This window comes from Cicer arietinum, chromosome 4, assembly GCF_000331145.2.
Source record: "Cicer arietinum cultivar CDC Frontier isolate Library 1 chromosome 4, Cicar.CDCFrontier_v2.0, whole genome shotgun sequence".
NCBI classification, from domain to species: Eukaryota; Viridiplantae; Streptophyta; class Magnoliopsida; order Fabales; family Fabaceae; genus Cicer; species Cicer arietinum.
The window spans coordinates 9,258,470-9,271,244 of NC_021163.2; the positions used below are offsets into that span (position 1 = coordinate 9,258,470).

Here is a 12,775-nt window from a genome sequence, read left to right on the forward strand (position 1 = left end):
GAATAAAAACATCTGTTCAAACAATAATGAGTTGTTAACGGTTGGTTCGGATTTTGACCAATATCGACCAAGTCCATGTCCTTGAGATGTTGGTTTGAGTTGAGTTCATCGGTTCCCTAGCCACTTAAAAAGTAGATGGATTTGATACAATTATTTTATTAAGAGTACATTTAATTTTTAAAAGAGTGATATTATTTAAACATTAAGAAGTTGACATTGTATTCAATACTTTATAACAATAAATCACTTATAACTTATGATTGATTAGAAAAAAAAGAAAAAAAAAGAAAAAAAGTTATTAAAAAACAACACCATATATAAATACGGTACTGAACATCATTTTTTGATGGTGACATAACAATTGTCTCCTGTTTTTTACTAGAATATTTCTCTTTTATAATTATTATCCGTGTTCCAAATGTTTTTTTAAATGCTTACTTATGAATGCGTTATTTTATACGAAAAATGAGAATCCCTTATAGTCCAGTTGTATAAATTTTTTAAAAATTACTAAAATAATTAAGTCTTTCTCTGTCCCATAATTACTGATTCAATTGATAATATACAAATTAAAAAAAGTGTGGAAATGAAAGAGGAAGAATGATATTTTTACTACAATATGTTTATCAAGTGTTAGTGCATTCACCACCATTACCATTAATGCAAAATGAAAAATATTGAATTAAAATTAATACATATAATACTAATTAATTGTACAATTAGAAAGAAAACAAAAATTATACTGTAAATTGAAAAGAGTCATTCATGAGTATAGAATTCTGGGGAATTGACCATTTGATTATCTAGTTTGCCTGATTATCTTTTTCATGTTTTATTTCATCCAGCATATGCTGGTATAACTAATGTATTAATAAGAACCAAACAAAACCAAAAATTATAATTGTTTTAATGTATTAACAGATGCCCTCTGAGCAAATAGAGAGGACCTGAACTCGATCATAATTGTAAAAACAAAACTCTTGTATAATCCAACGAAATGCTAAGTGCTAGGGAAGAAAACTCATGACCTATGGTTTTAGGAGAACTTTGTTCTGCGATTGATCTAATCTTAACTGATTGCAAAATCAATGTCGGGTTTTGATTCCACTATCACCACTTCCTTAGCAAATACAACTCTGGTACCAAACACAGGCTCAGCAACACAGCTCAGCTATCCACAGTTAACATCTTGTCTATGCTGGAAAAGTTTTGATAGAAAGCTTTGAAATACTTGTAAGCAATGTCTATATCTTCTTTCCCACATATTTCTCTTATACTGCAAACCAAGTAAAAGCAGAGACTCAGACAACTCATTATATCCTTGGAGTGTGTCAGGTAATAACATTTGCTTCTTTTTCAGGATGGTTTTTTCTTCAACTTATTCATAAAAGAAGAATTTTAGTAAGACAAAGACAAGAAATTAAGGGGCATAGCATCTAATACTTTGTATGCAGAGAAAAAGACACAGCTGATACCTGATTCTAAAAGATAAATCCAAACCTCATATATAAATGTTGAAAATTGATACATGATTATAACTTATACCTTTACAGTATCAAGGTCGAGTATATGACAAGGTTCCACAAAGGCTTTGATAGGTTATAGGCAGTTTATATATATTTCTTTTGAAAAATCCTTTGATACCTGTGCATTGAAAGTTGAGGAATTCCACAGTCAACAGTTCTGATGCCAACACCAGAAGCGAGTATTGGACCTATGGTTGATCCGCATCCCATGTCATTTCTAACCACAAATTCCTACAGTGAGTAGACAAACTTTAATATTCAGATGCCTCAATTATGTGATATAACAAGCATCAATAATGCTTTTACTTTCTATTTCATCTACTGCAAGAGATTATATTGAAAAGCAGCTACCCACAGTAACTTAAAAAAAAAGTACAGATTTTTTGCAGAACCTATCCTTTGAAATGATTTTATTTTGCATTCAAAGGAATGATAATGAAATCATAGAGAGGAATTGCCTGAGTTGGAAGGTTATGGATTTTCCCAACTTCTTTAAAAAGAAAAGATGTGATTCCAGTGGTAGCATAGCGCTGGTTTGCATTGTGCTTAATAACAAGTCCTTTCTGCAGCTCTGGTCGGTGGTGTTCTTCATGCTTATCTGAAAAATTTGGATGAACTCCATGGGCCATATCTGCAGACACTGTTAGGAATAGAATCCAAAAGGTAATTTAGTGGTCCCTTTCAGAATATTATGGAAGACAACAAATTAGGGACATCAAATTCACTATTGCTCATATGATCAAATAAAAGTCACTATTTTCCATTGAATATACTCTTTTATCCTAAATAGAGCTGTTATATATTTTCAAAATTTAATTAAATGATAAACTCATTGGCATGTTTTCATTTAATCCTGAAAACAAAATCATTGGAATGTTTTCATTAAATCCTGAAACAAAATCATGTATAAGCTTTCTTTCGTTCCATTTTCTTAATTTAAATTTTGGTTTGCACCCAAAAAATTAAATTGACATCCTAATTGATCTAGTAAAGAGAAGAGAGTTCCAGAAACAGAATAGATAAATAAATACCAGAGTTATTTCCTTAGTCACATCCTTTTATCAATTTTTAGCTATTATTTCAAACCCCAAATTCTTATTTTATATATACATATATATATATTAAATTTACAAACTCTACACAAAAAGCACCCAAAAAACAAATCCATAACGTAAGTCTTCCCAGGAGCCACTCTAGTGAGCTAGGCTAGTTGACAACTGACGTTTGCCGTCAACCCACAATATTGGAATTACACCCATGGTACAATTAACATTTGTCACAAATTAATAAGAGGATGATATACCTAGAAATGATTGGCGAATAGTGCGCTCAAAAGAGCCTTCACCAATGTAGCTGTCTGCCAAGCTAGCCACTATACGTCTCATGGCCTGAAACATGGTGGGGGCACCAGCTCCTTGAGCAGAATCTGAACCCACCTAAATAGCAGCAGTTAGATGAAGAATTGAGAAATCAACTTCCAAATATCATTACAGTACAAAAATTATATGCATTATATGAACTCATAAATAAGATATATCATAATTCACAAAAGATTGAATTTGTGAGTGTAAAGAGTCCCTTACCTCCAATGATTTATATTATGATATTTCCATCAATTTGAAAGAATATTTTATTGCAATGGTTTAATGATGTAGTACTTTCTTGTTTATTGATAATATTAATCAGATATTTAAAAATATGAAAACAACTATTGTGAGAACAGAGGGTGAAAATATAGAAGAATTTCCGATAATTATAAGTGTGCACCAGAGCCAACTTTGAGCTGATATCTTTTGGTCTTTGATTCTACACATGCTTACTAAACATATCCAAGAAATGGTGTCTTGGTGCAATTTTTTGCAAATGATATACTCTTGGTTGGAGATTCGAGAGAAGATAAATAAAATGTTAGAGCTATGACAACATGCCTTACAAACCTCTTTTATTAATTTTGCTATACAAAAAATGCCTTATAAAACACATGGTTTCCACCCAAGAAGTTAAATAGAATATCAGGAATGTAACAAATAAATGCTAATGTGAAGATAAAAATTAGAGAATACACAATACCAATGATCTCGTGTTTTAAGTAGCTTGGGTCCATCATACAAAGTGAGGGGGAGAACGAGGGAGATGTCAACCATAGGATCCGAGTAGGGTGGATGAAATCGAAGAATGTCTTGAGTGTAAATGTGATAAGAGATACACTCAAAGGAAATTTTATCGCACACCTATAAGAGTGTGTTGCAAATCACAAACACAAAATAGTAGAAATAGATCAATCAAAGGAGATCAATGTATTTTGATGATGAAAGGAAAATGCAGAAGGGAAGAATTTACCCACAGAGCTTGACTCCTCTCAGAGAATAATCAAATTCCCTGCCTACTACAATACAACTACCCATCATTCCACCCCACATTCACGTTTCCCCCTCTCTCTGCCACCTCACCATATTTCCCTAGCCGTCTATTTTCCTTACACAGACTCTCCACACTTTAAGCTTACTTGTCCGGCCTGTGATCTCATCATCTTAGGCCCCTCTATCAGAATGAGACCAAGTAAAACTATAGGTCACACCAAGAGAGATTAGAGGAAGGTTATTCATCTTTGGACCTATTACATGGCACCCCTATAGTGTCGGTTGATACATGTAGTCATCCCCACCTAATGAAAAAGGCACATCGGTTATTATTGTTGTATCAAATATAGAGCAACTATTGGACTTTGCTGCTCAAGGTCTGCACAGAAACGTTTGTTGGCTTAATTTTTACATGGACTGAAACAATCACTATTACTCCTGGTTTGCTTTGGATGGTTGAGTGAGGTGGTCCTTGTTTTTTTTATTGAAGACATGTAGTTATGATCATTACAATTCTTCTATCAGCAGTCTAATGGTAGTTATAACGACATGATGGTATATGTCAATAATATAGTGATAGCTGGAATAATACCCTATATTTTGTCCTTAGGGCTCCTCCATTTGGTGACATGTATTTGGTGCTTTCGGTGAACCACAGGCATGTGGTTTCAATTTGGATTAATTTCCAATATATATAATTTGTCAGTGGAATAAAAATATGGCATCTATATAAAAAAAAAAAGCATACATATTAAAAAAGAAGAAAAATACCTCTTCATTGTCAAATAGAGCAACCATCCGAATTGCATGTTCACTTGCTAAGTCACTGGAAGATTCACATGAGTCAATAAGTGCCCTTAATGCACAATAACTTGAAGCAAGATTATCTAATCTTCCAGAAAATATGAATTCATTGTTTCCACCTCCAAGGCAGCTAGGTTGAGTATCACAAACATTCAGTTCAATACTCACTATGTCATCAACATCACATTTCAACTCCTCTGACAATATCTGAAAATTAAAATCAAGGCCTATTATAAAGAATTGTAAGCAGTAGCACTGGTCACGTAAGCTACATTTAAAATGACAGGTAGTTAAAAATCATAACAGACAAACATGTACAATTGCATTTCAGCATGGCACATTGTACCCGTATCAATTGCTAAAACACCAAGAGATCAACTTATTTGACTTGGTAGCAAATATCTAAGGCAATCAATTCAATGGATTATTAAATAGTAACGGACCGAGGAATAAAAATATGTACAAGGAAAATGCTAAGACACTGGTAAAGGAATCACATAAATTGTTTATGAGAAAGTGCGGCTTTTGAAATTAATGATGGCATGATGCATTGAATGTTGTAATTTCCAATATATAATAACTTTCAAAATCTTGAATCCTTAACCACTACCCTTCCAAAGATCCCAGGTTAGCACAACTCAATGTACTAAACTTTAAGCTGTCTACAATCTTCTGAGACTAAGAAATTACTAGTACAAGAACAGTGATTTGAAAGGTCTCAATGTTCATTTATAGTCATCATCAATATCAACTCAAGAATGTTATGAAATCATAATTCTATCCTAAAAGCATACGGATATCTAGCTGTGATCCAGACCTTAAGAATAAGCAAACCAATTATAGCAGGCACTGTTATTTTTTAGAAATGCCTCACATTACTATGCCTGGCAATGAATCATATTTCTTTGACTTGCATTTAAAGATATCTATCCTGTACTACAGAAACTATAGTACAAAGTCATTTCAATTTATATTTGGCAAACATTGAATTTGATTTTAATTTTCTTTCTTCCACCCACTCTAGACTGTACTAGGAAGAAATAATGGGAAACAAACAAGATAACAATAGCTGTCGATGCAATCAGCAATCTTTTTTTTCAAGAAATGTTTAAATTTTTTTTTTATTGCTATGCATGGTTTACTGTTCTCTGACAATTACAATAGACAATATTCAAATGAAGCGGAACTAGTTTGAATCCATGAACACATCAGATTATTCAAAGTTCGAACCTTTCAAGAATACTTCAAATTCAAACTCAACTCAAAAAAAAGGATAAACAATACGTACCTGCATAAGCAATGGATGATGAGAAGCTTTGGATGTCAATGCAGCAGTCTTCTCTTTTGTCTCTGAAGAAGTGTCCTCAAGTTTCACCGAGAGTAAAGGAAGAAGATGAGTCTCTAGATTTGGTTTGAAACCATCCTGGTTCACTGTGCTAAACAATGAAACAAATATGAGACGGCAATAGAATCTGCTAACTTGCGTGTCTCTGTGGCAGAACATTAACATGTAGTAAAGAAGTGTAAGGAGCCAAAAAGAAAAAAAACTAGGGCAGGCCACATAGAAAACCAGACATCTCCCTCAATGATAGCACAAATGTTTGCCTGTAATTGCCGATCATTGCTGAAAAGATTTGATATCACTGAAATATCTAACTTGCTCCTCTAAAGTAAGCAGCTAACATTACGTGCATATGCATAACAAATCGTAGGGGCACTGAAATATCAGCCCTCAAATTTCTCATTAATATTTGAGATCACAATACTTTATTTCATTTTAGAAGAGATAAATCCCACTGAACCATAATGTTTGGTTGGATGATTATATAAATGTGATGATCATAGTTAGTAAGTGTTGGTGCAAGTAGGAGTTGTAATATAAGTAACAAAGAATGATATATGATTTATTAAATGTGAGAAAGGTAAGTTATGGTACCGGTCAAGATGAATGGCAAGAGTGGGAATACGCAAAATGGGTCTATTGACTTTGACAAGCTTATGAAGAAAAGAATTATCACTCTTTCTGAGAATAACTCTCCCTGCAACACTCAAATCCCTATCAAACCAAGTATGCCATAAACCACCTCCATAAGTCTGAACATTTACCATCAAATAAGAAGAAGACTTCAGCGACGCCGTTTTGGGTTTCAGTTTCAGACACGGACTATCCGTGTGCGCCGCTATCGCATGAAAACCGTCACCCACATTGTACCTTCAACAAAAAAACAGTTCCATTCCATCATCAAATAATAATAATGGAAGGCACTATCACTAGTCCTGAATGTGTGGAAATTACAAACACAAATTAACTTAAGTTGCCAAATGTATCCAAATTACGAAGACAACTCCAAATGTCTCATTAGTTAGTAATTTGTGGACCACATTAACTAAATTAAGATACATTTGAACTAAACTAACTTAAATAACTAAGGAAAGACATGTTTAGATAACCAAATGAACTATTTACTCTAAAAGTAACGTGCAGGACAGATCCAAAATTGGTAAAACGACAAGAACTCACTTTTCTCCGACGGCGAAAGCAACCAAAGAAGACATGTTGCGTGTGAAAAAGTAGCGTCCACCTGGCTTGAGGTTCCATTCTTCGTTCTCGTCAAGAAGGTGAAAACCTGCGGCGATTAATTGGCGTTTAGCCTCAGCTGCGCAGGAAAAGGAAAGGAAAGGTTAATTTGGGAAGGAAGGGAGAATTAAGAGGGATATTTATGGAATTGAAAAAAAAAGACGGAACCTGTGGCGTGGAAATGAGTCCATGATTCGTTGAGGTAATCGAGAAGGTCGTTTACTATGGAAATAGATTCGGATTTACGATGAGGTGGTGTGGAATTGGCGGAGCAGAAGCTACGGCGAGGAGTGAGTGTGATGGAATTGGAGTGTAACGAATTTGGGAGTTTAGTGCAGCGAAAAAGGGATAATGATGACAAGGGTTTCAGATTGAGATTCAGTGATGGAGAAAAAGAATGCAAAAGAATATGCGGTCGAGTTATTATTGTTGCCATCTTTCTAACACTCAACCACGCACATTCTATTCTGTTAACTGTAACTACTTAACTATACTCTATCAATATCCCTGCATCTGCATTTACACAAATTTCGCAATCAGACAATCCCATCATTTTTATTTTTATTTTTATTTGTAAGCTAATGAATATTTATTTGTAAGCTAATGTTAAGAAAAAACATTGTTACTACATTTATCACTAGCCCCTTTTTGTTCCTCCCCTCTTATGTGGAGTTTGGTGCTTTCATGCTTTAATAGCCAAGAGAGAAATAATGGGATCTCAACAATTTATTTCATTCATATTTTAATTTTGTTAATAATACATTTGATATATGTTGAAAATTTGAGATAATTCTTCATAACACACAAGATTAACAAAACAAAAAATCATGTAACAAACATAATCAAGTTGTTTTTTTTCCTTATGGTAGCCTTGCAGTTTGCAAAAGAAGATAAGGGATACACCATGCCGTTTCTTTCAACATCTTCACACCGTAAGATATTCACTGGCAAAGCTAATTGTTTACTAATAAATTTATTTGGGATAATTAAATTTATATCGTTGAGTTAGCTAAATAAAAAACTATACTTAATTCTTTAAAAACAATATATCTTTTGGGTAACCAAAGCTACCCATAACTATGTGCAGCTTCGCCCATGAAGATATCACTCCTACACCATGCCATTCAACATATGCTGCATTATGTGGGATATTGTTGTTTAAAACTAACCATAACAATACAATAACCATTGTTAATACTAAAAGTAAAACATTGGTAACAGTTGAGGATAATTCCAACATCATGTAGTTTATGTATAGAAACTAAAAGTGGATGCATCAGTGATAATGTTCCTTAAGCCACCAATTGTGGATGCCAGCATAATACACACTCCTAAGTAAATTGCAGCCTGAAATGAAACACACATAAATTAGTATACAATTCACACATTTTGAATCTTATATTCTAGTTTTAGCTCTATAGCATTGACACTTATGATGGAAGTCGTGTCCTGGTCTCCGACACTACACAGACACATCGATTATGTTCAATTAATTTATTTTCTAAAATTATTATCAGTATCGACGTGTCAATGTCAAACAGTCAGTTGCCTGTGTCAGTATACTACGTGTTTCATATGTTTGTTTCATTTTAAAGAAAGATTGATCATTACCCAGTTGATGAACCAGTTGGAGCTGAATTTTCTTGGCTTCTTGATTATCAACCACATTATGCTAGGTAGCTGAAAAAATTAACAAGCCATATAATTGATCCTTAGGTTTTAGATTGAATTCATTAAAATTTGGTAATTTGACATGAGTTTGGAGAAACTGAGAGGATAAGAGAGCCTTACAAAATATGAAGTAGGTGCAAAACCAAATCCACCAAAGAATCCAAGAAGATCACCAAAGAAAGGAAAAGTGACACCAAAGAATAATGTTAAAGCTGAAAATATTTCAACAAACTTTATTAGTAACATAAAGAGTTCAAGACTTATCATGAAGAAAAATTCTTGTATTCTATCCCTTACTCTACTTCTGAAAAATTGCTATGCAGTGATTGCATAGAATAGTTTTGACATTATACCTACATAAGCGGATCGAGCTACAAGTCTAAGCGCTACACCGGGAGGGAAGTTCAATCTTCTCATCATCATCTTCTCAATCAAGTCAAAAACAGGCATCGCATAAACCTATAATATAGAAAAGAAAATTTAACGCCTATTTGGCTTCAGAAAACATTTTGAATTTTCATTTTAATGACAGAATTTGGGTTCAGCATATATACCTGATAGCTGCCAACAACATGAATGAATACCATCAAGTTAGCAGAGGCAATAAGCCATGAAGGTCTTTCAAGTGACATAAGTACATTATCATCAACAGCTTGTCCAAAAGCCCAATATCCTATAAGTGCAACTGGGAAATAGCATATTGCATTGATGAAATAAGCACAAATAGCACCATTCCACATTGGTATCTTTGAAGGTTTATCAGGTGTTGATGGAATTGTAGCCTGAATTTCAAGTGTCACTGCATGCCCAGCAAATGCAAATGAAATTTGACCAAGTGCATTGAAGATTCTGAACAATAAATCAGTTTTGCTGATTTCTTTGTATGCATAGCTAACATTGTCAATCCTTCCTCTAGATAAGCAAGCCACCCAAGCTATTGTTGAATAGCTGCACCCAAAATCACACTATTGTAAGCTATATGGATGTATGAATTTCATCTCAACTAGGAGCAATTGGATTAGTCAGTTAGAATTGTATTATTAGCCTATACTAAATTTCATCTTAAGCTTTTCTACCAAAAGCTGATATACCCAGGTTAGTGTATCATGTGGATTTATGAATTTCCTTGCATGTTCTTCTGATCTATTTCACTATAAAACCATACACAAAGGGTGAAGTTAATTATGTCTTTTACTTTAATTTATCATTTCTATAAATTTCTGAGTTTGTTAAGAGAGTTATAGGATAAAGCCAAATAATTTCCTCAAAAGTAACAAAATTTATTGGTTCTTTTGGTACGTGTTAATAACCTTAAAACGACAACTAAAAATAAACAGAGTAATTAATGTTCAAGAAAAGACTAGACATGTTGCATAAAGAAGTACCTTAATGACATAACAGCTGCTGCTAAAGAAACACCAGCAACAGAATTGATATTGGGAAGCTGAGACAGAAAAAAATGTATTCCACCAAAAATCATAATCCAATAAGACTGCTTGATTTGTGTACAGTTGGTGCATGCTATCTCCACAAACTGCTTTAGACACTTCCCACCAACAACCATATACACAATATCACACCCAACTTGAACAATCAGTTGCTGAGGGAGAACAATCCATGGTCCAAGTTTTGGTCCAAAAGCATGTCTACCAAGATCAATATACCGATCGAAACGAGTTCCAGGAACACATTCGTGTAGCTGAATCATTTGCCACATTGTGTTTAATGTCAAACACCATGATAGTAACAACATCAAAATCCCTGGACCCCTGCATAGAAGAGAAGATATAATTAACTTTCACTAACATCTAATGTAACATCCTATTCTTGTTAAGATGCTGCTTAAATTTTTGCAAAAATAAAACTACATATAAAATATCATCTCATGCATCTTTTATAAAATTAGAAATAGAACTTAGATGAAAGAAATCAATTTATGTAACGTTTTAAATAGACTGTGAATGTGATATAGTAGAGACTACTTAAATACTCCAACATTGAATTTCTGAGGAGCAATTACCATCCTAGATACACCATGGCATATGGAAGGCTGAGAACACCTGCGCCAATCATGGCTGTCACCGTGTGGAATGTTGAGTACCACCATTTCGCTCGGCGAGCGGAGCCATTATCCACAAATTTTTCATTTGATTGAATTTCCTGCAATTTTGGAAGATGCAAAAACAATAAAAGAATTAGTGCATGAGACCATGACAAAAAAAATTGATTGTACACACAAACTTACTAGGAATAAATTACCTTAGAATGTAAAGAAGGACTAGAGACCATTTTAACTCAGTCACAAAGAAAATAGGAGAAAGAGAAGGTCCTAGGATGTTGGGATCAAAGTGAAGTACATCAGTTATATATAATTGAGTGGAGGTTCATGTGTAACAAATATTTGATGCAATAATAATAATAATAATAGTAGTAGTAGTAAACATTTGCACCCTACCACCTAGTATAGTATTTTTCTTGCTACTTATGCTTTTATTGTTGCTGCTTAAAGGGCTTCCTCTTACTTTGAATCAAATCAAATTCAAAAGAAGTGGCTGAATTCAAAGAATAGGTTTGAGGGACACAAAATGTCACACTACATAAGTGGCAAGGTAAAACCTACTTTTAAACCCAAAGGAAGATTATATTATCTTAGGAGTTGTTTTCTATCACAACTAATTTTGATTATTAGGAATAAAGTTAAAAAAAATTATTTTTTTAAAATATACTATATGTCATCATAATAGTTTTTTTTTTTTTTGGCTTTTCATATTTTAAAACATTGAATGATTTTTTAGTTTATAATGTCAATAAAAATATAACTAAACAATTATTTTACCACTCACATTTCATGCAATTTTACATTTAATTTTTGATACTACTCTCATTTAACAAATATTTAATTATTCACATCTCTTTATCAAATAAATAAAATAAATTTCTTAGACTTAAACAAATTACATAAAGAAACAACCTGACATGTATGTATAATGATAATTCAAATCTTAAAATTGTCGATGAGTCACTTGATAAAATAATTGAACTTAAAAATAATTAAAAATAATGTAAATCAATAATTTTATATATTTTATTAAATGAATTTTAAATTCAGACGAGTAGGGGACGTTAATCAATTAACCAAATTGTCTATAATTATATATATATATATATATATGAAAAACAAAGTGGAACTCCAACTCCTACTGGACCCAACATAGAGCCGTTCTTATATTCAAAACATTTTCTTATTTGAAACCATTTTTGAATTTTTTTCTTCTTCTTATTTTCTATTATTTTGAAAATTTGTAATTACTAGACCAAAACTAGTCAAAGTGATTATTTTAAAAAATATATATAATTAACTCTAAGCTAAACCTGTCTAGTTACAATGTAGGAAACACCTGTAAAGTTTAGAGTAATACTTTTTTTTTTCTATGAGGAATTGCTAGGAGGATAGCCAAGAATAATTTTGATGGAGATAGGAACAATAGAAACTTCACCTTTTTTTAGTGCGGTCAGTGAATTGTTCTGCATATCAAAGAATCAAATTGAGAAGATCATATATATTAATTAAAGAGTGATGTAAAATATAACGAATGGGTCTTGAAGTGCCAATAAGATTTCTGAAAGGTTTGTTTTTAATTTTTGAATGATGGGAACATTTTATAGGTAAGGGGAAGGCATGTAACCTTTAATCATTGCAATTATCGACGGTGGGATTTGTTTATCATGGTAAATTAAGCCACTGAATTTTAAGATAGTGATTTCTGAATGGCTGCAGCATAGAATTAGAGAGTGCACCCCACTATGGAAAAATGTACCACCAGAATTGTTCTACT

The 12,775-nt window shown here is 32.9% G+C and overlaps 2 protein-coding genes across 5 annotated transcripts; both read right to left on the minus strand.

Moving 5' to 3' along the window:
* Positions 1-766: 766 nt before the first annotated feature.
* On the minus strand, positions 767-7,954 carry LOC101491661 (probable aspartyl aminopeptidase). 4 transcript variants are annotated; one of them, XM_073367800.1, is made up of 9 exons: positions 7,437-7,949; positions 7,212-7,347; positions 6,627-6,902; positions 5,979-6,126; positions 4,658-4,897; positions 2,830-2,962; positions 1,990-2,166; positions 1,645-1,762; positions 767-1,276 (listed from the first exon to the last, which is right to left on the minus strand). In XM_073367800.1, the coding sequence occupies exons 1-8, from the start codon at positions 7,702-7,704 to the stop codon at positions 1,758-1,760; spliced, it is 1,383 nt and encodes a 460-aa protein (XP_073223901.1). In that variant the 5' UTR covers positions 7,705-7,949; the 3' UTR covers positions 767-1,276; positions 1,645-1,757. The 4 variants fall into 4 exon arrangements, with proteins under 4 accessions (XP_073223901.1, XP_073223902.1, XP_073223904.1 ...); XM_073367801.1 differs by lacking the exons at positions 767-1,276; positions 1,645-1,762 and adding an exon at positions 3,597-3,757 and having other exon boundaries at positions 7,437-7,954; XM_073367803.1 differs by lacking the exons at positions 767-1,276; positions 1,645-1,762 and having other exon boundaries at positions 2,028-2,166; positions 2,830-2,952; positions 7,437-7,950.
* Positions 7,955-8,098: 144 nt separating this feature from the next.
* LOC101491340 (lysine histidine transporter-like 6) lies at positions 8,099-11,537 on the minus strand. Its single transcript, XM_012714603.3, has 8 exons — positions 11,199-11,537; positions 10,960-11,099; positions 10,325-10,708; positions 9,494-9,887; positions 9,293-9,398; positions 9,060-9,151; positions 8,880-8,948; positions 8,099-8,615 (listed from the first exon to the last, which is right to left on the minus strand). Exons 1-8 carry the CDS (start codon positions 11,226-11,228, stop codon positions 8,517-8,519), a joined length of 1,314 nt encoding a protein of 437 aa, XP_012570057.1. The 5' UTR covers positions 11,229-11,537; the 3' UTR covers positions 8,099-8,516.
* Between the last annotated feature and the right edge of the window lie 1,238 nt (positions 11,538-12,775).

Bases quoted from the DNA above. Each gene is read 5' to 3' on its own strand.
- LOC101491661 (XM_073367800.1), bottom strand. From the start codon at position 7,704: ATGGCAACAATAATAACTCGACCGCATATTCTTTTGCATTCTTTTTCT. The intron at 4,898-5,978 runs GTACGTATTGTT...TTTAATTTTCAG, and splicing joins ATCATCCATTGCTTATGCAG to ATATTGTCAGAGGAGTTGAA. The intron at 2,963-4,657 runs GTATTTTTCTTC...GCTGCTATTTAG, and splicing joins CTCTATTTGACAATGAAGAG to GTGGGTTCAGATTCTGCTCA.
- LOC101491340 (XM_012714603.3), bottom strand. From the start codon at position 11,228: ATGGTCTCTAGTCCTTCTTTACATTCTAAG. The intron at 11,100-11,198 runs GTAATTTATTCC...CCAAAATTGCAG, and splicing joins GTCCTTCTTTACATTCTAAG to GAAATTCAATCAAATGAAAA. The intron at 8,616-8,879 runs GTAATGATCAAT...GTTTCATTTCAG, and splicing joins CCAACTGGTTCATCAACTGG to GCTGCAATTTACTTAGGAGT.